Raw genomic sequence first — 26,859 nt, 5'->3', positions numbered from 1 at the left:
CTCTCAGCAAGAAGGGAGGTGGGAATGGCATGAGGAATATGAAGAAGATATGTATCCACCAGAAATCACATTACCAAAGTTAAGTAACTTGTTTGTCTAATAGATACTCCTTCCCAGATATTCCTCATATTTACCAACTCATGAAGCAGCATCCCAGAAGGAGGGACGGCAGAGAAAAATCAGTTAATTATGAATGAGAACACTGCAAGGCTGCATATACAAAGCAAGTGGTTCCTCACTTTGTGTCAAGGAAGCTATAAAAATAGGTACAGTCTAAATAAGTGCCAAAGTAGCCTCTAGGCAAATGCACAAACACGGACTCCCCCAAGGAGCAGAGATAGCGATTGTACGTTTGATTGAATGAGTACTTCACCTTCAGGAATATGGAAGCTTTTGTTTCGCTTGCACCTGATAACCAGATGTATAAATGGCTTATCTATTCTCAATGCCTGTGTTATAAGTAAAGAAAGGGCTCTCTTATAGACAAATCTATGCAAATGTGCAAATGGTCCTCCGCTTCAGAAGTATAAGGAAGAAGATACAAGGTTGGAAGAGCGATATTTTAAGAAAGATGGAGATCTAAAATGACCTTTGAAAGGAAAGTGTAACTTTTAAAACTATTCTGTACTGGTAGAACCGGGCATGAGGTGGAGAGGAAAAAACTGCCTTCAACCCCCACCCTCCAGGCTAATTTAATGCAAAAGGAAGAACGGCTTCATTGTAACATGTCTAAGGGGCAGCAGTGCAGGGGTTTGAATATTAGAACCAAACCCACATCCCTTAGAGGAACACCAAATTGTTTAGAATGGTTCCAATTCCTTAGGCCTTCAAGAATTTTGACACAATAGATAAACCGTAAAAGCAACCTGTTGAATCCAGGGACTGTGGCTAGATTTTTATTTACAGTTCTAATGTTCAAATCCTTGGCCTTTAACGATAATGCGAATCACATGATGGTTGGAATGGCAGAAGACTGAAAATCAACGCTCTCAATTGACCACCACAATGAGAAAATGTTACACCTGCTAGAGTACACAGCTTTAGTCTAAGTTCCTCTGTCTGTTAACATCATTTTCATTACATTCAGATGAAGGGAATTCTGTTGTAAAACCTACTGACCAATTTTACAGGTGCCTAAGGAATTAGAAGAAAGCACAAGTCTATAAGATCAAGAAGTGAAAAAGTCAACCTGAAAAACAGAAGTAGACAAGAAGAGAACTGATCATATGTCAGATATCCTTGCTTATCTTTGGCAGAGTAAAGACACAAAGGCAGGTGGTTCCTAACATTGTTCTAATGACCTTGTGAATCAGTGACAGATTTAGCATATATGTGGCCAAATTTATCAACTGACCACATCTGTTCAAAATTCCTGTTGCCGCCTGCAAGGGGAATATGGTCCGTTCTTTAAAGGTGGATTTGATTATCCGTGAAAAGCTAAGGGGATGCAGGGGCAGGTTCTTCAACGAGGAATTCCATTAACTTTTTTGTGACATTCTCAAACAGGGTGTTGAATTATATTACTGATCCCGAAGCACCTGAAGAATCTCAGAAATCTGTTCAGCAATCAAAGATTTAGGTGAGACCTCTGCTTTTCTGGAAGTTTGGAAAGCTCTCTCATCAATATATTTGTATGGGAGGTAGAAAGGAGGGATAGGAGGAACAGCTCTGGGCCTACCTCTGGGCCTACTACAAAATGTCAGGGAGTAACCAAAATGAATAATTTGAAGGATCCACAGAACCAGAGTAATCTGCTTCTACCCGTTCAAGAAATCTTTCATGCTCCTGCCAACAGAGATGCCAACCCACTTCTGAGCAAAATCATTAAGCGGTGAATGGGTTTGAGGAGGCAGACGAGGAAGTAAAGAGGTGCTGCTACACAACCCAACTTGTTCCTATGCATCTGTATGTTTCAAACATTGCTCAGGGGGTGGTACTGGTTGATATTCTGATAAGTGTATCCTTTACATTTATAATACTGTTGGTCTAAAATTGTTTTGGATAGCAAGATCAACTATACAGCACATGCTGTAGTTCTGTTTTGTGTGAATTGCTTGAGTGAGCTATGAGCCTTTGTGCCAAAAAAGGTGCTAACCTAGAAAGGGTAGGTAGTACAGTCTTGCCTGAAAATGAATGGAATGCATCTGATCCAGCGCCCATATAGAAAATATGTCCTAACAACACTACCCAACTCCACAATACTCACCATTAAATATATACACTCACAAGGCCCATAAACTAACAGGACATATTTTGAGCAACTGAATCATGTGACCTAATTAATAAAACTTATTCACAAATTATATACACATTTATATACAATTGCGGTATAATGACTTCACTATAGTTCTTGTAAATATTGCATTTAATTAAGCCACTTAGGCAAATGGATCTGCTGATGGTAACTAAAATTCATGAAATAACAAGGCCTGATTGTATTTCCAAAAATCTTATTTATTAACTATTTATTCAAAGAAAAGTGCATTTATTAGAATCTTTTTATTTAAGCAGCATGGTTTGAGGAATTGCAAATTAGTCAGACAGTTTCAAGTAGAATCAAATATCATGTGTAAAGAAGAATAAACAGTTTTTCCATCACCAAAACCCTTTTTCCCTGTCTAAAACTCACTTTGCCCTAAAGAAATAAAGAATAAAAATAATTTAGCCCTATTAATCCTTACGTGCTCCAAAGTGTCCGACAGCACGTCACGCCCTTCTGGATTTGGAAAGCGAGAAGCCACCCTCCCTCTAAAGGGGTCAGTTTATATACCTTTTTCTCTAACTAATCTAAGTAAAATGAATACTTTTCTCAGTCATCCAAAACTCTGATTGGCTGTCACTTCGTCAGACCACAATATGTCATCACATTTTTGACGCCCAGTTACGACTCTCTCTTAGAGTCTATTGTCCCTTTTTCTCATGTCACGTAGCTTCCTCCAATTTGCAACATCTGAAATAGTCAGTCCGTGACTTCCTTAGCTTGACAATCTCTCTGCCGGTTCCTGACCTTGGCCAATCCGACCAAAAGCACGAATAGTTCATTATTCAATTAAGTTAGCATTTTTTCCTTTTAACACGGCAGAAACTTTCCACACTGGGCTTTTGCTTTCTCTGAGCAGGACTGTGCCAACTGCATAATAAAGACGAGCTAGGCCTCAAGCCTCTTTCTCAGTAACTAGTATATAAACAAACACAAAAGAATAATTAATGCAAGAATTAGAAATCATTCTGTTACCCACCCACCTTTGCTAATTATTAACCCATTAATCTATGTTACCTAGCAGAAGCAAATAAAGCAACAAACAGATTTATGCAACATTTAAAACGGAAAGACAAAACATGAGCACACAGAAATAAGCACATGCCATTAATAAAACAGCCGCATTTAATATTGACAAAACAATAGACAGAAATAGTTTATTATTTTTAAACAAACATGCATTTGCACATAAAGCACATATATGAGCACATATATTAGTTTCCCACGTGCAATGATCTGTAATTTTAATCTAAGTTGATTAGTAATTCTTACTTCACACATGTTAATATTATTATTTATTATGGAAGTTTAACTTTGCGAGTTGAAATAAATATATTTCTAAATCTCGCTCCATCAACTCCCTCATCTGGTGATTTCAAAATCACCAAACCACACCCAAAATTTAGCAAAATGTTATCTCATAGATTAACATGTTTGATTTTCACTGTGTTCGTATTTCTAAAGACTTGTCTCATCTGTTTGTCTGCAATTCTCATATTGAGTTCTACGAAACTCTTCCAGTTCTATCTGCTTCTCTTGTTCCTTTATGTTCTTATATATTCTCTTCTTTTCCCTCAGGTATTTCTTTCTCTTGTGTAACATGCAACTGATCTTTAACAACAGTATCACAAAAACTATAACTAATAAAGGTGTCAGTATTTTGCCAAGAATTGAACCACCAATCTCTTGAAACCAGGTTTTGATTGCTTGAAATCTTTTGGACAGACGTTCTGAAAAATCATCCTCTTCTAAGGGAACAGTTTCTGATTGCAGCTCAGTGATATTTTTTATATACATCTCAATACCCTGACTCTTATCAGGGATATAAGTACAACAGTGTTGGACATGTAAAATGCACAGACTCCTCCCTCTTTTGCTAGCAGAATGTCTAAAGTAAGACGATTCTGCATTACCATAGACCGAATAGCAATAACCTCAGTATCCACTAATTGAAAACCACTAGCTGTGTCAGTTGACAATCTGTCAACAATTGTAGACAATTTTCTGATTCTACCTGCATTCAGAGTTATACCTACTAGAGGTATCACTGCTTCAAAGATGTCTCCCAAAATTTCTGAAAAACTTTCTCTTTTGTATCTGTTCAAATGTTTGCTGATTTCAAATGAACCTTCTGCATTTCTGTCAACATGAAATATTTTTGGAAAAACCAATCCTATAAAACACGCCCCATACCAGTGATCTGGGAGGTTGTAGTAAGATGTATCTCCACAAACAAAATAAATCCCAGGAAAAATTGGATCTTTGCCACCTTTGAATCCCCAACCCCCCATGATTTGATAAGTGTCCTCACAATGACTCGCACCCACAAATTAGTTGTCAAACAAAATATTGTCTCTTCTAATGCAAAATTTACCACTTATTGGTTTATCTATGTGTATAGCAGCATTTTCAAAAGATTTGCCATGAAGTTTCTCGTCCTCTTTTTGCCAAAACTTGGATTTGGTCTGTTTAAGCATTTCGTTCCTCTTATAAATTGCTCTTCTCTCCTCAACTAAATTCAGGAAAGACTTTACCTCAGATCTCAATTTACATGTCAAATTATCTCTGAAAGCATACTCATAGGTAAGTTCATTTGTCACAATAAAGAATTCCCTCATCTGTTTAGCTTGTTTGTGCTTATTTAGACTTTTCTCAATTTTCAAGTTTGCAAAAATGTCATCATAATTAGAATAATAATACTCTAAACGACCAGTTTGATAAAATAAGCTAGCTATCACACTGCAGGTTATGCCATAAGTAAGAGGAAGCATATTATAAGTGACTCCCTCTGAAACAGAAGCAGGCAATTTCACACAAATATAACAATCATTGACTTCCATGACCTTTACATATTTAGCCAGGAGTCTTGAAAAAGTATTGCTAGAAAAATCACCAACAGATCTATCTTGATGAATCTCTGGTCTATGATCAATAACTCTGTTAGTTTTGCATGTTGCACTATGTTTATCTTGTTTACCTGAAGCTTTGCTTGTCATATTGACCTTATAAATTTCCTTGTCAATTCCAAAAGGGAAAATGACAGCTAGAACTAACCATAACAAGATTATTAAAACCACACAAATCAAAGACATCTTACAGCATCTCTTAAGGATGGAGCATCTTGAACTGTTATTTACAAAAACGTAAGGCATTGTCACCATTTAACAAAGAAAAACAAAAATCAAAAATTTTAAATTGTCTAAATTTTCTAAATTCTAACACCCCCCTATTTTAGATTTTTTTTCTGAAAACCCCACCTTCTAACAGCTTTTCTTCGACCTTATGTCACAATTTGTTTTCCAACTAACACAATTTCTTCGACCTTGTGTCACCTAACACAATTTCTTCAGCCTTATGCCAAAAACAAAAACCTAAAATTTTAACAGAAAATATTTCAATCGTTGTCACTATTGTCATCTTCTATTTCTTCCTGACTGCTACTATTGATTTCCACTACAGGTGGAATAATTATATAAGTCCACTCAGGTGACTTATATTTTTGGTTTGGTTTCACAATTCTCTTTGCCCTTCTATTAATGACTTCTATTTTCTTTCCTGACTCAGTTTTCTTTTCAAGATCCTTTTGACTTGATATCTCGTTGATTTGCTCCTTTGATCTGTGTACCAACTTGAACTTCAGGCCTTCATTTTCTTTCGGCCAGTTATCACCTTTTTCTGGTAATTTCTTCTTTGGCTCGGTCACATTACACTCTGTTCTCCAAGCTCTTTTTCTGAAATTTCTTATTTGAGAATCTTCGTCACTCTCATCAGTTTCACTGTCAGAAATTTGAATTCTGGACTCAGGTACTTCTTTACTCAGCAGTTTCACTCCGTTAGGAACATCATCTTTATAGCTGGTACTTGGTAATTCGTCTTCTTCTTCTTCAATTACCTTTAACTTCCCAGTTTCAGAATTCCTGTTCCTGCTTCCAGAGCTTCTTTTCTGCTTTTCAATACTCTCCTGGTCTTGATTCACAACCTGATCAGACTCTTCTTCTGCTTCTTTTTCTAGCAGATCTTCATCATTTTATGAGTCTTGTATTATAATTTCCAAATCTTTTTCATTTAACGCTTGATTTCCATTCAAACTCTCCAGATGTCGACTTTCTTGTCGATCTTCAGGATCTGGATTTCTTTCAGGTTCTTCTTCAGAATCTGAATCAGCAGTAGTGTCACTCTCTTCATCAGAATTTTCAGGTGTAGGTACACGAATAGTATGACTCGCGTGTATCCACCTCTTCAAACCTTTGCACTTTACTGCATTTGTTGTGACTAGAATAATTTGTCTTGGTTTCTGCCACCTGGGTACTAGACAGTTCCTTCTTCGATGAACTTTTGTTCTCACCCAATCACCTGGTAACAGATCATGTGCTTGCCCTTTTTCTCTTGTTTGCACTTCAGTTCCCACCTGATTAGACACAGAAGTCACGACGTCAGACAAGTTCCTGCAGTACTCCAAAATGACGCTATCATTAATAGACATCAATTTTCCTACAGGAATAAATGCCTGTCTCATAACCCTGCCCATGAGAATATCATGTAGGCTTAAACCTGTCTTTTTATCAGGTGTACTTCTCAGAGACATTAAAACAAGTGGAAGTGCATCTGTCCACTTCATACCTGTAGCTAGGCACATTTTTCCAATTCTGTTTTTAATAGTTCCATTCACTTGTTCCACAACACCTGATGCTTCTGGTCTGCATGCACAATGTAATTTCTGCTCTATGTTTAAAGCTTCACAAATCAATTGTAACAATCTGTTTTCAAAATGTCTTCCACGATCACTCTCCACAGTCACCGGGAAACCGTACCTAGGTATAATCTCCCTCAAAAGCAATTTTGCAACAGTGATTGAATCATTGTGACGTGTGGGAAACGCTTCAACCCATCTTGAAAACAGACAGATTATCACAAGAACATAATGCAATTTTTTGTGTGGAGCATTTCAATGAAATCCATTTGTAACCTGGTAAAATGACCACCCTCCCGTCCTATGGTTCCCATGCTCACAACTGTTTTTCTGTTGGGGTTCATTTGTTGGAAAACTAGGCACCGTTGACAAAGAGATTCTGCAATAATTCTGAACTTTGGATTGAACCAAGTCTCTCTAAAAAGCCTAATCATAGAATCTCTTCCAATATGTGCCTGACCATGATACATCCTAGCCATGTCAGCAATCATGCTATTTGGTAAAACTGGTCTACCATCTTTGTAAGTCCAAATTCCATCCTCATCTCGCTGTCTACATTCTGCTTTCAACCATGTGTTTTTCTCCTCATCACTTGCTTTGTCTTGTAAATCTTTAACTCCCTGCCATGTTTCAACTACTGATGTTAGCATAAGTGAGTTCAAGGCATGTTCATCATTCTTTTCCCGATTAATTGCAAAATTGTTTCTTGCGCAATATTTTGGTATCTCATTTGCGTAAGTATTTCCTTTGGTAATGAAATCCTCACCTTTTTCATGAGCTGAACATTTTACGACAGCAATCTTTTCTGGTAATTGAATGCCATCAAGTAATCTTTTAATCAGTTTTGCATTTCTGATGGGAGTACCTGCAGAGGTTAAATAACCTCTTTGGGACCAAAGCTGTCCATAATCATGCACAACTCCATATCCGTACTGGCTGTCAGTTATTATGGTGATTTTCAAATGTATTGCTTTTTCACAGGCACGAATCAAAGCAATCAATTCCGCTACTTGAGCTGAACGAATTCCTTCGAGACATGATGCTTCAATCACCGTAGCAACTGTACAGACAGAATATGCTGCTCTCAGAAAACCCTCTTCTGTTCTTAAACAAGAACCATCAACAAAGTAGACAAAATCTGATTCAGGCAAAGGAACATCTTTAATGTCCTGCCTTGGCTTGGTACAATATTCCAAAACATCCAAGCACTCATGATCAACATCATTCTCATTTCTGATCTCTGTTACAGTACCATCAGGCAATAATGTGGAAGGATTTAAATTTACACATCTTGCTATTGAGACATTATCTGATCCCAGAATAATTTTCTCGTATTTGGTAAGCCTGTTACTGGTTAGATGCTGTGTTTTACTTCTGGTAAGGAGAATTTCAACTGAATGAGGTACATAGACTTTTACAGGAAATCCCATGATGATTCCTTCACTTGGCTCAAGACTCACACTAGTTGCAGCTACTGCTTTTAAGCAACCTGGTAGTGCTTTTGCAACTGGATCAAGCACTGCTGAGAAATAAGCAATTGGCTTTCTCAGTTTTCCATGTCTCTGAATTAACACAGACAATGCACATCCTTCTCTTTCACTGCAATACAGCTCAAAATTCTTTTCGTAATCTGGCATGCCTAAAGCAGGTGCTTCACACAGGCTTCTTTTTAGCTTCTCAAAAGCTTCCATTTCAATTTCTGTGAGAACAATTGGATCTTTTATATCTGATTTTGTTAGTCTCTGCAGTGGTTTCGCAATTACCGAAAATCCACTAATCCATTGTCGACAATAGCCAACCATTCCTAGAAACATTCTGACCTGTCTCTGTGTTTTAGGAGGTTGCATTCCCTGAATCATCTTGATTCTTTCATTTGTCACTTGTCTAATTCCCTTTGCAATTCTGTGACTAAGGTATTTTACATCTTGTTTGCAAAACTGTAATTTTGCAGGTGACACTTTATGTCCCTCATCTGCCAAATGATTCAAAAGAGTAATTGTATCTGTGACACAATTATTTCGCGTTAAAGCTGCTACAAGTAAGTCATCAATGTATTGGACCAATGTCGACTTTCCTGGCAAATCTAAATTCTCCAAAGATTTCTTTAATAACTGATTAAAGATAGATGGACTCTCCGTATACCTTTGAGGAATACGACACCATGCTAATGTGCGACCTTGGAACCTGAACGCAAAGATTTGCTGGCTGTCTGGATGCAATGGAACAGTTAAGAACGCATTGCAAAGGTCAATGACAGTATACCATTCTGCATCATGCGGAATCTGGTAAAGAATCACTGCTGGGTTTGGTACAACTGGACAACATGGAACAACTATCTGATTATTCCTTCTCAGATCTTGAACTATTCTGTACGTTCCATTTGGTTTTTTGATCCCCATGATCGGTGAATTACAAGGACTGCTTTCAATTTCTTTTAGAACACCTTGCTTTATGAATTTATCAATTACAGGAATGACACCTTCAATTGTTTCTGCTTTCATTTTGTACTGAGGAATGTTTGGGAATTCAATTCCTTGTTTCACTGTGATTTTAACAGGATCAACATGTCTCATCAAGCCCATCTCATTTCCTGTCAAATCCCAAATTTCAGTTTTGACTGTCTTTTTCAATTCTTCTGGAAGATTATCTTTATCAAATACAGGAAACAATTTATTTTCCTCTGCTTTGACCATCAACATTGTTAATTTGTAAAGCCCATCTTCCTCAAACGTCTGTAGCTCAATACCCTCCGGTGAGCAATATATTTTACAATTCATCTTGCATAGGATATCTCTTCCCAGCAAGTTTACAGGACTGCTGTTACAAACTACAAATCTGTGTTTGTCTTTGAATTTTCCAATTTCTACCTTTACAGGCTCAGTCAAATCTGTTTTAATTTGCTGATTAGCTACGCCAACTACTTGGATGGTGTCACCAGAGAGAGGCAGGTTTTCAATTTCCACTGATCTAACAGTAGAACGGGTAGCACCAGTGTCCACAAGAAAAGTGATTTCTACATCATTCACTTTACCATTTACAAATAGACCAGACTGGTCAACCTCAAGAGTGGCTCCAAGTACACAGTCTTCCTCCTCTCTCAGGCACCGTCATAAGTAATCCTCTGAATCACTTCCTCCATTTTCTGTCATCAAGAACTGTTGAGAAACATTCGGCACATTCACTCTTTTTCGTCTGATTACCTCATCAATTATACCTTTGACCACCTCCACAGTTAGGAAGAGGAGGCTGTGGAATTTGACTCTGCTGGTTTACTAACTGTCGCTGTTGCTGCAGATTCAACTCATTTAGTTGTCGCTGTAGCTGTTGCTGCAGAATTACATCATTCTGCATCTGTGGATTTAATGATGCATTTTTAAAATTTCTGGGCGGATTTTTACACTCATGCTTCCAGTGTCCATTTTCGCCACAATTAAAACAAGGACATTTTTGTTTCAGCTCTTCAATATTAACACTACATTTTGGCTTATTATAATTACCTTTAAATTTTCCTTGACCCTGATTCTGATTAAAATTTACATTTTTATTCTCCAAATTTGCAATTTGCTGTTCAGCTACCTTCACCTGTGCCCACATAGCTTTTTCCTTTAATTTCTTTTGTCTGGCATCTATCTCATCACTGCAGTATTTTGCCTTTCTTAGAATGTCGTCAACTGAGAGTGATTGCCAACCGACAATATTATTTCTAATCATCTCACCAATTTCAGGTCTGAGACCATAAACGAATCTGTAAATAAAGTGGCTCATATCCTTTTCATTTAATTTTTCATAACCACTGTATTGTTTAAAAACCAACAATAATCTTTCATAGAATGAATGAACTGATTCTTTTGGCTCCTGATTTGTTCTGTCTATTTTGACCCAATCAACTTCTTTTGGGGGAATCTTATTTTTCAACCAGTAAATCACTTTGTCATACAATCCCATGACCTCTGATGATGGAGCACCTGTCACTGCATCTCGAGCTGGTTCTACCTTTGGCCAACTTACAGCAATTTTACATTCTGTCCAAAGATCTGAAGGGACAACAATGTCAAAGAATCCATCAAGATCAATCCACAGAACTTTTGACACCTTTATGAACCTGTCCACCTGTCGATGCCATTCTACAGGCTTTTCTCTCAGCCGAGGAAAATCATTTGTGAACAATAGAATGTCTTGTCTAGACCAGGGCACATGAACATAACCACCACCTGCAATTTCTCTCATTGGGTATTGATTAGCCAACCTTTCTCTTTTTTCTTCCTCTTTTTTCTTGGTCCACTTTACTCTCCATTTGCTCAAGTCACCCAATTTCTTAACGTACACAATTAAATCTTTTATATGTACAATTCTTCCCATTGTATTAAAATTTTCAATGTCTTTTTCAGTAAAATCCAATCTGTAATGTTTTCCCAAATTCTTCTGTCTGCTCAAATCAATCTCTAATTCTGCAGCCAATTCTTCTAATTGATCATATTTGTTTTTCGTTTTCCATTGTACACTTTTACAAATGAATAACAATTCATCATCTTGATAATGCTTCAAACTGTCAGGACCAATTGTGCCAATAATCAATTCCTCTAAATCTGCTTTTAATCTTGCAACATCAAGCTTTGAGGATGAATCTGATTTTTCAACACTCTTTTCTGGGGATTCAATATGTGATTCTGCACCCATTGGTGTTCTACATGATGAACCTGGATTAAAAGTTAAATCAGGCATCATTGTTTTCTCTCGATGTATTTCAGTTAATTCTGAGTAAAATTTTTCCGCCACTTTCTGAATTTCTGCATTTAATGGGATTGTTAAACCTGGCTGTTTAATTTCTCCTTGATCAAAAACAGACAGGCTGAACAGGACCAATCGTTACTGGAACTGTTACTGCTTCCATGCCTTTAGTTAATTGGCGAATTAATTCTTCTTTTGATCGTAAATATTCTGAAGTATTTGGAGTTTCATCATCTCTTCCAGCACCCATTAAACTTCTGGAAGGAATCTCATTTCTTGAAACTGGAGTTTCAGGAAAATTTCTACTTTCACCATATGCACTAGAATTAGTTCTTGTTTCTAATCTTTCAGGAGTTTCTGTATTATTCGGGTAAAATCTGGGTGATTCTTCATTTAATGGAGGTGCACTTGGTGTGGTTCCTGTAGAAACCATCGGGGTAGACCATGAACAAGCTGGTTTTAAAGGAGTCTGTTTTTTATTTGTCATATAAATCTCTTCTAAAACTGGATCTTCTAATTCACTTTCTTCAATGTTATTTTTCTTTTGAGTATTCTTTTGACCTGGTATTTCAGTAATCATTACTCTCACTGGGTATAAACCATCACACATATCTGCCTGTCTCCATCAACGCATTCTATCTTCATGTGTTTCTCGTTTAAAATTCGATTTTGGAGGTCTTTTTATACCACAGCTTTCCCGCTGCAGTTCAAACATCTCATCCTCCCATTCAACTAAAGCTTCAAATTGTGTAGGTCTAGGCTCAAGAGCCATCATTTTCTCTCTCAAGTTTTTCAAAATTCTCATATTAAATGAGCCATCCACCGGCCAAGCCAAAACACCATCATTTTTGGTACAATCCATCCATACATCAAACCAAAGGCAAGTATGATAACCATATTCACCTTCCATATAGGCTGCAGGTGTTTTGTACTTATGGAGTAATTTTCCACCTCGCGTCATAATTTTCTTATCAGGTTAGAGTATATTTTTTAATTTCTGAAGCCAAGTAAGCTTCTTTTCTTCTTTTCTATAATAATAACTCATGTTTTAATCAAATTCGTTTAATTTAGAATGATTGTAATTATTTCCTGGTTGTTCCACTAATTTATCCAATCCGTGCGCGAAACACACCAACAAGCCAATCAGGTTAAGCTACATCACCACCTTGCTCAACCAATAGAATTGTTTGCTTTTCAGAAGAACCAATCAGCTAACAACTCATCAGAGACACGTGAGCCAATCAATGCTCTAGCTGTGATGTATGCTAGCCAATCACTGCACGGACCCTGTGACGTACACAGTCGCTGCAGCATCTCGTGTCTCACTCCTAGAGCTCACCCCTCCTTCACAAAAACTTTTCACAGCGCCATTTTAAGAAAACTTTTCAATGAATTTTTATTAATGACAACAGAAAACAAACCATTTGTCTGTTTCGCTAAAATAAAGTGATAGCTTTTACAATTATTCAAGTATTCTTTTACGTAGAATAGACGACGCTATTCCTACAGAATATACATTCGTTGATAAAGTAAACTACTCTACCCTTCAAACAGGTAATCTCGAACTCATCTCCCTCTGAATGCACATAAAGTAGCAATTCAAAGTTTGACTCGAACGGAATTACAAATCATTTACGCACTTTCAAACGGAAAGTTTCCCTAACCATACATTCATGAAATTCTGGCAGGACTTTAACCAACCATAGAAATCCACATTTGCCAGTAAGAATAGGCGACGCTACCTTACCCTTCACACAAGTTTGGATAAAATTCTATTACTCTTTTCACAGTGAGTTTTAAAACAGGCTCTGAGTCCCTATACTCAAAAGCTACAATTTCATAGACAATCTTCACTATACATTTTACCTAGCACACCTAAAATCCCTAAACTTGTGTTATACGCCCACAACACTAGTGATAACAATATCACTATTTTGAAACAGAACAAATGCACTGTGTAACTTCACTTCTCGTTACACCACTCAAATGCCGCGGCAAGCTAGGAATTTTCACACTGCTGGAAAAAACCCTTCGACTACATGTAACATGTGAACAAACTCAACATATGTTAAACATCGATCCTATGTAATTACCATGCAGCATGTCAGTTACCATAGCAACCGAACTCTGCTACCAGATAAATTGATCCAGCGCCCATATAGAAAATATGTCCTAACAACACTACCCAACTCCACAATACTCCCCATTAAATATATACACTCACAAGGCCCATAAACTAACAGGACATATTTTGAGCAACTGAATCATGTGACCTAATTAATAAAACGTATTCACAAATTATATACACATTTATATACAATTGCGGTATAATGACTTCACTATAGTTCTTGTAAATATTGCATTTAATTAAGCCACTTAGGCAAATGGATCTGCTGATGGTAACTAAAATTCATGAAATAACAAGGCCTGCTTGTATTTTCAAAAATCTTATTTATTAACTATTTATTCAAAGAAAAGTGCATTTATTAGAATCTTTTTATTTAAGCAGCATGGTTTGAGGAATTGCCAATTAGTCAGACAGTATCAAGTAGAATCAAATATCATGTGTAAAGAAGAATAAACAGTTTTTCCATCACCAAAACCGTATTTCCCTGTCTAAAACTCACTTTACCCTAAAGAAATAAAGAATAAAAATCATTTAGCCCTATTAATCCTTACGTGCTCCAAAGTGTCCGACAGCACGTCACGCCCTTCTGGATTTGGAAAGCGAGAAGCCACCCTCCCTCTAAAGGGGTCAGTTTATATACCTTTTTTTCTAAGTAAAATGAATACTTTTCTCAGTCATCCAAAACTCTGATTGGCTGTCACTTCGTCAGACCACAATATGTCATCACATTTTTGAAGCCCAGTTCCGACTCTCTCTTAGATTCTATTGTACCTTTTTCTCATGTCACGTAGCTTCCTCCAATTTGCAACATCTGAAATAGTCAGTCCCTGACTTCCTTAGCTTGACAATCTCTCTGCCGGTTCCTGACCTTGGCCAATCCGACCAAAATCACGAATAGTTCATTATTCAATTAAGTTTGCATTTTTTCCTTTTAACACGGCAGAAACTTTCCACACTGGGCTTTTGCTTACTCTGAGCAGGACTTTGCCAACTGCATAATAAAGACGAACTAGGCCTCAAGCCTCTTTCTCAGTAACTAGTATATAAACAAACACAAAAGAATAATTAATGCAAGAATTAGAAATCATTCTGTTACCCACCCACCTTTGCTAATTATTAACCCATTAATCTATGTTACCTAACAGAAGCAAATAAAGCAACAAACAGATTTATGCAAAATTTAAAACGGAAAGACAAAACATGAGCACACAGAAATAAGCACATGCCATTAATAAAACAGCCGCATTTAATATTGACAAAACAATAGACAGAATTAGTTTATTATTTTTAAACAAACATGCATTTGCACATAAAGCACATATATGAGCACATATATTAGTTTCCCACGTGTAATGATCTGTAATTTTAATCTAAGTTGATTAGTAATTCTCACTTCACACATGTTAATATTATTATTTATTATGGAAGTTTAACTTTGCGAGTTGAAATAAATATATTTCTAAATCTCACTCCATCACATCCATGTGGGACACAGTAGCACCAAACCTGACAATATTAGATGTTTTGACTGGGACACGGTGACCAAATCAGCCATCCTCACAAAGGCAAGAAAATAATGCCTTTGAGGCATGTTACAATTGAATCTAGGATAGCAAAACTACCTGATGCACATACTTTAGATCCCAAGACAACTATCCTCTTTGAAACTGTAAAGTGTAGGTTTAGCCAAGGATGTTTTAATAGTTACATTCTCCTGCATTGGATGGGCAGTTAGAAAAATTTAATCCAAATGAATCATTTTTAGTTCTCTGGTATGCTAATTGTCAGTGCAGTCTGATGCTTCTCCCAAGCTGGATAAACAGTATCCAGGGGAACTTCTTCAAATGGTAGCAAAGTCTTGAACTCTTACAGTATGTTTGTCAGAATTCAAGTGCGCAGATTCGATTTGGTCAAAGTGGTGTGTACTGTGTATGGATAATTTTCATGGATAATTTTAACACTTTTGTCCATCTTGTGAATAGGCATGAAATAGGAGTGCTCCTCAAAAGTGCACCTTCTAAAGCAGGGAATTCACCATCAGCATTGTAAAGACCACTTGCAAGTTGAGAAGTCATCACTCCCATACGAAAAAAGGTAGCTAGTAGGTAGACATCAAAAGATCAACGAATATTTAATTATGTCCAGGTTATACAGCCAGCCTGGGCAGTTCCCTCATCAAACGTCACTTCAGAACTCCACAGTGTCATCAGAACCGTGTAGGATTCCAAGTCTCAGCAAGAATCCTAAGCACCACCATAGTTACAGTTCACAACACATTTCCCTTCCTATACAATGATAAAGAAAAAAACAATGTGAGAAACAAAAACAATGTGATATGCTAGTTCACTTGAAAGTCCTTGCTGTAACATTTAAATATAAACATAAAATCTCTTTGGTGCTTTCATAACACATATCCTGGAAAGAGCAACAGGATACTCAGATAGGTCTTCTTGCTTTCTTCACTCAACTCCCTCTCTCTGCATTTAGGCACACAACTTTTATTCCATTTCCATTCACTTCCCAATACAACACTATGCTCCTTGATCTCCTTTACATGTTTATGAATGGACAATATAGAAACACCCTTCCTCATGCGTGCTCTCCTTCTCACTCCTGCGTACTCCACCTTTCTTTCTATCAATGACCCTCCTGGAATACCTAATATGCTTCCCTCACATTTTTTCAGGCAGATGAGGCCTATCAATGTAGCTTATCTCCATTTGGTTGATCCACCCTGGAGAAACACTGGAAAGGAGACTACTCCATCATGTGCAACGTGGTTTTATAATTAACACTCTATTGATGCATTCCACTAACGTATATTCCGTGAGGGTGGTACAATGCTGTGTTGTGCCATTGTGTGCCAATCCGCGATGTTTCAGGAATCCTTCAAACAACAAATTACGGGTCATTGTCTTTAACCACTTCATCAGAGTATCTCTCTCTCCTAAAAACCTCTTCACAGAAGTTCACAATGTGTAAAGACTTCACTTTACTCGAGAAACTCACTTTGGGCCACTTCGAATAATAGCTGATGAGCACAAACACATACCACATGCCCGTGTCCAGAACATGGGACCACATACTTCCATTGTCACAATCTGACATGCTCATTTGGGAACATTCATAGGAACCACAGGAGATTTTTTCACAACAGGTGATTTGTAGCTACATACACATGTCACACTAAATCTCACACACTTCTTTAGCACCTGGTCTTGTCCTGGCCACCGAAAGTCAAAGTGTGTCCCCCTCCTCATGGCAGATATGCCACCATTGCTTCTCTTAACATAGCATCAAATAGAAAAAGAACATATAGCGGCTCCATACAATAGGGTCTGATTTAGAGTAATCAGCCAGACTCTGTCCAGGCCAGGGGCCTTTTGCCTCTTTTGTTTGTCTAGAGCAGCCAAAATTTCAGTCAATGTAAAAGGCCCAGTTTTTATGGGACACTGCACAACAACCCCGGGATTTAGACCATTCTCTGAGGATATTGAGGAGTCTAGTTGAACCCTGTAAAATGGGCATGCCAGCAGTATCCATGGATGATGGACAACTGGCCAGCTGAATGATGTTGTCTGTTTTGGACGGTGATATGCCAAAAGGCTTGTGCATCCCTCCAAATGACAGCCTTAATAAGCTACGCACATTTGGAAAGCTCCCATGTTCACTAAATCATTGTACTTTTGGGACCATAAGTAATGAGTCCAGAGAAGGTTTTTAAATCTGGAGCACTGACTGTGCATGTAGGAGGTTGGCTTACTATATGGTGCACAATTCTTCAAGTGTTAGACTCTGCGGTAATCCAGGCAACTCTTATGGTGATTTTAGTGGTCTTTGTTAACCTTTGGCTCTCAAAGTCGTAGCTATGGAGCACAGCCTTCAGGTTTATCTTGAAGGAGTGTAAAGCAGCTTGTTTTACTAATCTTAATCTATAGTGTAGATTAGATGAAAAGAAACCACAAAGTGTTTATTAAAAAAAGTCTATTTATTACATACACAATCACTAACACATTGGTATACACCCTACCCAGAGATATCAACACAATACACAAAAATACTTCAAAATAATCAGGTAAGTAGCACAAACATACACTGGTCTTCAGGGGCAGACCAAACCATATGTTAAGTAAGTGGAATTCAAACTACAAAGGATAATGGGACTTGGACCAGAAAACTCAGAGGAGCTGTGGAAGCAAGAAACCACCCAAGGTAAGTACCCAGGAACTCTATGGAGGCTGTGTACAAAGTGGAAATACAGCTTCTTGCCTAATAAAAGTCAATGGAGAAGTTGCAGTTGCAGCTTTAAAGAAGAAGAATGCTTCACAGATGACCCAGAAGAAATCCCTTGGAGGATGGAAGGTTGGAGAGTCAACCCACCCTTGGATGCCCCAGGAACCGGTTAACTGCACCAGGGAAGCCAGGTGCATAGGGGTGAAGTAACGTTGGTACCTGCTGTAGTCTACAATGGAAGACTTTGGAGCAAAGGCCTCTGGAGGAGTTCAAAAAGAAATCCAGTGCAATCCAAGGATGGATCAAGAATAGAAAAAACTGTAAGCAGAGGGGACAGTCTATGCCACTGGGAAGTGACCAGGAGGTATGAAGACACAATGCCCACCGACGTCGGGAGGGTCAGGAGTGATGACGGTGACCTTTCAATATAGCTGTGAGGATCAGGCGATGCTGAAGAAGACAAGGAGCCGTGCAAGAGCTTTTCCACATTGGATGTCGGTGTCAGGTGGGAACACCAATAATCCTTGGTAGCCGCAACTGCCGTGGAAGACGAAAAGATGCAATCGTTAGGACCAGCAAGGTCCAAGGGACTCACCAAGTGCAGGAGAGTCGGAGGAGGCCCTGAGCAAGCAGAGGAGCTCATCAAAGCAGAAGAAGACCCTCAAGAGGACCCACAGGCCACAGGCACAGGAGTCAGAAGAGGACCTCAGGCAGCTTACCAAAGATGGAGGCCCACAATGCAAGGACTGCAGGGAAGAGGCTGATCTTTGAGGGATAAGGTGCTGGAGGCTGGAGCTTCTTGTAGCCTGAAGATCTCTGCAGTGCAGAGCTAACAAGCCTTGGCAACGGCAAATCGGCGCAGGGCACAGGGGTTTGGTCCCAGCGGCTTCAACAAGGGATACTGTCCTCCAAATTGCAGAGAAGACAGGTCAGGCCTCTGGAGAGCCACAGAACAACCATCTGTGCTGCTCAGCCTTAGGACGTCCGTAGGGCCACAGGAGCAGCAGACTGGTCAGCTTTGTTGCAGTGCCTGCAGATGCAGGGGAGTAACTCCTTCACTCCAAAGAAGATTTCTTTGCATGCCCTTGATGCCCACAGGTCTTCTGGAGAACCTGAGTAAAGCACAGATACAGACCAGGCAGAATACTTGCAGAACAGCGAAACCAGGAGCAGCAGAAGTCTTCCTTGATGCAGTCTTAGTTCCCGGTACAGTCCAGCTAAGTTCAAGTGTCCAGACAATTGAAGAGTGTACGGTTTTACATTTTCTATGTGTTAAACAAAAAGTTAATGTTGAGGTAATACGGCGAACACAGTTCCGGCTCTAGATTACCTATACCCTCACTCTAAAGAACGGGCAGGTCCTAATTAAATGAGAAATACGTTCTGCCGGATGATAGCATTTTCTACCACCAGGCTGTTGTTCCCAAGCAACATGTGTTTACTGCTAGGGAGAATAGCGGCTGAATAACCTATCATTTCATCTGTGAGATAATTTCCTGCTGGCGCTCCACTGATGTGCCAAGTGAGAATGTCACAGCTTAGCAGCTTGTTCCTATGGACTGACCTCCTTACTGGGGGGATTAGCCATCTAAGGCCCATACTTTAGAGAGTGTTGCACAGAGCCACCAGTGCCCACTGCCCTGGTGTAAGTGCTACTTGTGGCTGCAGTGGAAGGGCACAGGAATGTAAATGCTTGGAGCAGGCCACTTCACGAATGTGATCACGTCTGCCACCTGCAGAGCATTGCCATTTGTTTTAAGAGGTGAGCAGTGCCACCTGCCGGTGCAAGAGATACACCGTTGGGTGATATCACTCAGTTCAGAAGGCGTTTGTGCATTTGGGAAATTGTTTCTGTCCATACCTACCTAAGGCCTGTAAATACCGCTCATTTAAGTTAAATAAACCAGGTGCTAAGCTCAACCGTCAGTCGGAGAAGGTCCAGCTAAGTAAACGGATTTTCAACTTTTTCTTGAACCGTCCAGGTAATGTGGGTGGTAAGACCCTCCTGGAGAGCACTGAACACAGGCCCCATTCTGACCAGTGACTGCATGTAATTATTTATATTGAGGTTTTTTTATACCTGTTTCTTGTATTATTTGGTCAACAAATGCTTGCACGTACTCAAGATCCACCTAAAGTAGCATTAAAGATCGTGTGGAGGGCTAGAGCGTTTGTCTACTAATGTACACTGTGAAACAGTGGTTTGCAATTAGGACAAAAAGAAGCATTCAAAACATAAAGAGACAAACAGATGTAGGGAGAGAGCAAAAGAGAAAAAAGTGAAATAATGAATAAAAAGAAAACTAAGAACACAGACACACACACACATATCTTACTTGGACTCCATTAGTTGCAGGATTCGGGGGGTGTTAATTAGTCCTTCAGATGCGATAAACATGTATGGAATCCGAATGTCTAGCATAGGACTGTTCATATTATCCAGTGATGAATTTCCTAAAACGTAAAAAACATATTTTCAATGAAAGATGATCGGACAGGTTAGGCCACCATGACGCACATAATAAATTGAAAATAAAGGCATAAGTAAGTAGAGAAAATGATCTACAGGGACTAACAGGACACGGCTGGGCAGGCGTGACATGGCCACTGAATGTGACATATTTTTTTGATGGCTGATTTTTACTCTGTTTCAGAAAGAATGAAATACATGACTAGGGAAATTTTCAGATCCCTGCAGAAGTGGGACTAAGCACCGAGCAATAGTTTTTATACACGAAAAGACAAACGTTGGTTACCCATAACTACTTTTCTCTTCCAATGGTATCTTTGATAGACTGGCATGCTTGAATAATTTCCTGTCGACGGGTTGGGATCTCTCGGTAGTAATTTTTAGGCCTCGCCCACGCAGCGCGCATGCGCTACATATGCAAAAAGACCTTTAGCTATCGCTTTGGCTTTTCAGCCAAAAACGTGCATGCGTTCCATTGCCTTCAATGGCAACGCATGCACGTCTGACGATTCACTTGCGGGAGCGAGTGCCTCCATATGGTAGCAATTATCACTCTCGCAAGGGAATCGCGCAGCCCCCCCCCTACCCCGCATGGCGCTTGCTTGCTTGTGCTTGTTAATCAATTACCAGCACCTTAGAAATGGGTGACCTCTTCACTTCAGGTTATCCCGACACACTGTTCCCAGTCCGGGGCTCTTAATTGATAAATCAGTGCTATGTAACCTACAAATCATTGCCATTGTGTGTTAATCTGGTTAGCTCAATAACATACGTCCCCTTGGTGCCGCATTTCGGCACCCGCACCATCAGGCTAGTCTGCGGGGTGCCAGGAGAGTCCCTCGCTTTTGGCCTAACCCAGTCATGTCCGGCGTCTGGCGCGTTGGGGCCTGCCCGCACACCTGGCGGTCATGCGGGTATGGTATGGGAAGGTGGGTCCCGCCTCACAGAGTTTCCGCCCTCTTTCTTTCTCAGCTGTCGTGTCGCAGTTGTGTTCCTGGAGGCTTCGTCGGGCGTTGGTGAATTCCTATGGTGAGTCCAGCCCCTCTCCCCCTTTCTCGGAGGCCTCCTGGCGATGCCCTTATGGTCGGTTGCTCCGGCCTTCGGCTGTTTGGGTTGCTTGATTTAGCGCAATATGACGAGAATTAGCGGGCAGGGGCCGTGGCTCAGCCCGTGCTGACAGCATTGGTTTCCAGCGCTCCAGCATGGCCGATTCGCTCAGCTGATGTGGGGTGGGTGCCTTCTGTTGGAACCAGCACTCCCCGCTCCCCCGTCTTAAATAATGATATTGGGCAGATTTGTTATTGCAACAGTTGCCTTGTGCACAAATGTATTTGCTCAGCCATTTGTTTCTTTCTGCACGATTAAAACAGATGAAAGACTGATCCTTTAATTTAAAAATAGCACAAAGTAAGTTATCAAATAGCTCAAAATGTGGCAACCCGCACAAACAATTTTCTTTACAGCGCAACCAGGAAAAATATAGCAACACTGATTGAGCGGCGTACGTGGGGTGTTATGTAAGTATTATTATATAATCTATTTTGACAGTCCCTCACTTGAGACTGCCAGTGCTAAATTGTTCCTTTCCACAGGATACTTTGATTTCAGCAGTGTGCTGCAGAGCGATTGTCACCCTTTACCAGATAACTTTCCCTCAATATTCATCCACTCTGTACTTAATCTAACACTATTGGTACAATCTCTGCAGACTTCCAAACGCTAGTGAAAGTGGCACATGGGACCCGCACGTAAAAAGGCAGCACTTTATAAACATATATGCTGGTTCACCTTTTTTAAGCTACAATCCTTTTTATTCTGATACAATCTGAAAACATATTTAGAGACTTAAGGAGTCCTGAGGGCTCTACATAGGCTTTATAGTTGGTAATACCATTCAATTACTTATACGGACCCTCCTTTTAAGTATCTGACCCCCACCCCTGGGGAACAGTTTTGAAAACTAGACAACTGTGAAAATTCAGGGTGTGGTGACTTGTGTGGCTCTCACTAGCTGTTCATACATAGAAGCCCTTGCAAACCTCAACGTTCGAATGAAAACACATTTTTCTCATATTTCTGTAATGCAAAATTCTAGAATCTGTGAGGACTCACACATTTCCTACCACCTATCATTTTTCCAAGTGGTTAACACTAGTGCCTGTGACAGAAAAGGGGGGGGACACAACATGGCACACCACATTTTTCCTTTAAAACTGACCCTCTTTTTGCAATGCTACTAGCTGTAGATTTTAGTCCCTTGATCAACCAACATCTACGATATTCTTGTAAACCTGCACATTTTGTAATACTAGATATCTAGAGAAATCCAGGATATGGCAACTTGTTTGTCTCTTACCTGCTTTTCTCACGCAGATTCCCTTGCAAACATCATACTTTGAATAAAAAATACATTTTTCTCACATTTCTGTGATGGAATTTCTGGTCTCTGGGGAGATGCAAATTCCCTACCACCTATCATTACCCCACCTCTCGATAACAAGCATTGGCATAGCCAATAGGTTTCACCTTTGGGACATTATAAGTGTATAGCCATGCAACAGTTAATGTTGTTGCAGTAAGCATATTGCGCTGCATAATTAAATACTTAAAAGGTCGCAAAGGCGAGACCTATTGGCTATGCCAATGCTTGTTAATATAGCAGTGTACACCTTCACTAAACCGTTTTCACGATGACTAAAGAATGTTGGCAAATGCCTCCTAAAAGCAGGGAGAGATTTCTTTAAATCGAGATGGGATCACAGGACACCTCCTCCCTAGAGCTACAAGACAACCACTAAATATCCTGTACCCTTATCTCTGGGCAAGAAACCACGTTACTGCGTGCTGATCTCAATTACAAAATCATTAGTGGGGTTTATTTTTGACCCTCATATTGGTGTCATGCTTCATCATTGTGTCTCATACTTGTCCCTAAATGACAGGATGGACTTGGCCATGTTTCAGGGAGTACTTAAGATATTTCCTCCGATGGGGGCCTAGGTGTTGTAAGATAAAAAAATACCTAGGGTGCATCCCAGTATCTATTTAGTTTATTGTGCCCTAGTATAGTTAAAAAACTGCATCGGTGTTACAGCTTGGGTATAATGTCCCCACATCCTAATAACTGTCAACATGTTTCAGGCTTCGATCTGCAGGCCACTCAGGGTCCGGACTAACACTAGTACCCCACTCTCTATTCGTCACTATGACACGTGTCCCTGGTCCCTACAGTCAGAGCTCTCTAAGACAAAATCAGACGAACAACATAAAAACGCACAGACTACTTGTCTGTCATTGGAGCATATATTAATGTATGTTTTTCAGAAAGGGAAGCAAGATCAACAAATGATTTGTGCAGTTTGCATACAGTAATGCAAACATAAAGCACAAGCCTATTTTACACTTTTTTAGGGACTGATGGACAGACACGCTGCGCAGCGGGGACTCCAGACTGACGCCGGAGTTACGCCAGAGTTCAGCCCGTCTGCGCCCGTCCGCGCTGAGGACGGGCTGCGGACTGGCTTGGACTCTGAACTACCCCCTCTCCGCTCGACTGATACCAGGTATTCAAGGTCAGATTTTATGGCACTTAGACCTGCCTCTCTGCCCTGCTTCCACCGTTATTCACCTGAGGGGATTTTGCACTCCCCTAGCTGCTGGGCCTGTACAGCCCCTCTTGATGCATCCTGCATAGGCATTGTAACATCTCATTTCTCGGCGACACTACCTTCTGTACCTATGAGATCGGGATTTCTGGTTAATGCTCGATCGCTCATCAAGCATAACATCGCCTTCCATGATTTTGTTGATGAACGACAGCCAGACTGGGTGTTCATTACAGAGACCTGGACCTCAGATACCTCAGGACATGACCTGATTTTGGCCATTCCTGATGGGTATTCCCTTTACAGGCAGGATAGACCCCTGCGTAGAGGAGGAGGTATTGCCATTCTCCTTAAATCCTCCTTTCCCTGCCTGATAAAATCTCTTTCAATGCCCTCTGATCGGTTCTAAGCCCTCTACTTCTGCATTACCCTTTCCCCATCGGTCTCGTTTTCAGCAATCTTGGTATACAGACCTCCTGGTCTTAGAGCCAGTTTCCCATCTGAATTATTGACATTATTAGAACCCTATTTTGGAAAAGCCGCCTTTACCATTCTTGGTGACTTTAATTTTCACCTGGATGAGGCTGACTCAAAGGACACTATATCTCTTGTCGACTCGCTTGCAGCATGTGATCTTGCCCAGCTTGTTAATTGTTCCACCCACAAGGCTGGGCACATACTTGATGGGGTATTCTCTAACTATGCCAGGCTCTCTACCGGCCCCCCATTTCCTTTGGTATGGACTGATCATTTTGCCATACCATTAGAGCTGTCGCTCTCGGCTACATGCCCTACCAATATGGAAACCGCTCCATTCATCCTAAAGCGAAACTTTAGGAAAATCTCTGATGAGGCCCTTGCTCCCTTTGTCCCTACCTCCGAATCTTTAGCTCTAAAAGATGCAACTGTTGCAGCTCAAGATCTGATGGACTCTATTGCCAATGCAGTGGATCTACTCGCTCCCTCATCTCTGTGCTATGCTGCTCGTCGGAAACCTACGGCACCTTGGTTTTCTGACCGGTTGCGACTCTTGAGGCAGGGGTGTAGGAGCAGTGAGAGAAACTGGAGGAAATCTTGGGACTTGAACGACCGGGAGGCCCACAAGTCGGCACTGCGGGAATATAAACGGAGAGTGGTAACAGAGAAGCAGGAGTACTTCTCCAACCTCACAAGTTCCCTCTCCTCTTCTAGGGAGCTCTTTAAAATCGCCGACACCCTATGCTCCCTGCAGTTACCAGATCCCGTAGTCAGTTCGCAAGAACTCTGTAATAACATCTCCGATTTCTTTCACAATAAAATCCTGGATATACATACTTCTTTGGAAGCCCAATACCAATTGCTGGACCAAGCCATTCCACCTGTCATTTCCAACCTTGACTCCCTAGGAACAGATTCCCCCTGTTCCCTGGTAGAATTTCCTTTTTTATCCTTGGAGGGTTTGAACCTGTTGCTGGATAAGACTAAATCTGCTTCCCCCCTGGATCCTCTACCTCTGAAAAAACGTAAAGAGTGTAGAAACTGCCTCCTTCCTCCTATGCTTCAGATAATGAACAAGGCTATTATCCAGGGCTCTTTTCCATCGGTATGGAAGAAGGCTATTGTGAAGCCTCTCCTCAAGAAGCCATCCCTCGATCCGGCCCTTTTGAAAAACTTTAGGCCGATCTCCCTTCTTCCTGCCCCTGCCAAGATGTTTGAGGCGCATCTTAATTTGCATCTGTCCTCTTTTCTGGAGTCATCTGGATACCTTGACAACACGCAACATGGTTTTAGAAAACACCACAGCACCGAGTCCGCTCTTACTTATGTAGTCGATAATATCCGACGTAAAGTGGACTCTGGTCTTACCACGGTCTTGGTTTTGTTTGACCTCACGGCCGCGTTTGACACCCTTTCCCCGGCCATTCTTACATCTCGGCTTAGGGAGGCGGGTGTCGCGGGGTCGGCCCTGAGTCTCCTCAACTCCTTCCTGTTGGGAAGAGAGCAGAGAGTGATGCTTGGGAACCACCTCTCCCCTGCTAAGTCTTTGCAGTGTGGGGTGCCACAAGGGTCGGCCCTAAGTCCGACCCTGTTCAACATCTATGTGGCTCCCCTTGCAAGACTAGTAAGATCACAGGGGATGGAGGTGGTGTCCTATGCAGATGACACCCAGATAATGGTGTCACTGGCTCACTCCTCCGTCAGGTCATCTGCTGCCAGTTTCAGGGTATGCATGCAGTATGTGGCAAACTGGATGACTATAAACTCCCTGAAACTGAACGGCGAAAAGACGGAGGTGTTGATTTTTGGGAAGGACCAAGATGCCTGGTCTGATGAGTGGTGGCCACCTTCTCTTGGCATCTGCCCCACTCCCTCCCAATCTGCCAGAAATCTGGGTGTAATATTCGATACTTCGCTCTCTATGACCTTCCAAGTCAACAGGACCGTGGCCACCTGCTGGGGGGTGATTAGGATACTCAATAAAATCCGTGGGTATCTTTCCCCCCAGGCCCGTAAACAGGTTGCGGTTGCCTTGGTAGGATCTAGATTAGACTACTGTAATTCTTTGTACATTGAAGCCAATAAAAGTCTTGTTCACCGACTGCAGATAGTGCAGAATGCTGCAGCTCGGTTTGTCCTGGCCCTTCCTAAATCCTTCTCTGCCACTGCAGGCAGGAAAGAACTTCATTGGCTCTCTGTTCACCAAAGAATTTCTTTCAAGATTTTGTGTTTGGTCTACAGAGCCTTGACGGAAGGCCCCTCGAGCGC

At 40.6% G+C, this 26,859-nt stretch overlaps 1 protein-coding gene across 1 annotated transcript in view; it reads right to left on the bottom strand.

Annotated features, from left to right (window-relative positions):
* The window catches only part of SHOC1 (shortage in chiasmata 1), a 1,878,679-nt gene that overhangs the window by 422,527 nt on the left and 1,429,293 nt on the right, over positions 1–26,859 (bottom strand). Inside the window, exon 21 of the mRNA XM_078676649.1 lies at positions 20,376–20,493. Within this exon, the coding sequence (XP_078532775.1) occupies positions 20,376–20,493 (118 nt within the window). The remainder of the gene's footprint in view (positions 1–20,375; positions 20,494–26,859) is intronic.

This window comes from Lissotriton helveticus, chromosome 2_1 (assembly GCF_964261635.1).
Source record: "Lissotriton helveticus chromosome 2_1, aLisHel1.1, whole genome shotgun sequence".
Classification (NCBI taxonomy): domain Eukaryota; kingdom Metazoa; phylum Chordata; class Amphibia; order Caudata; family Salamandridae; genus Lissotriton; species Lissotriton helveticus.
This window is presented reverse-complemented; position numbering and strand designations above follow the sequence as displayed.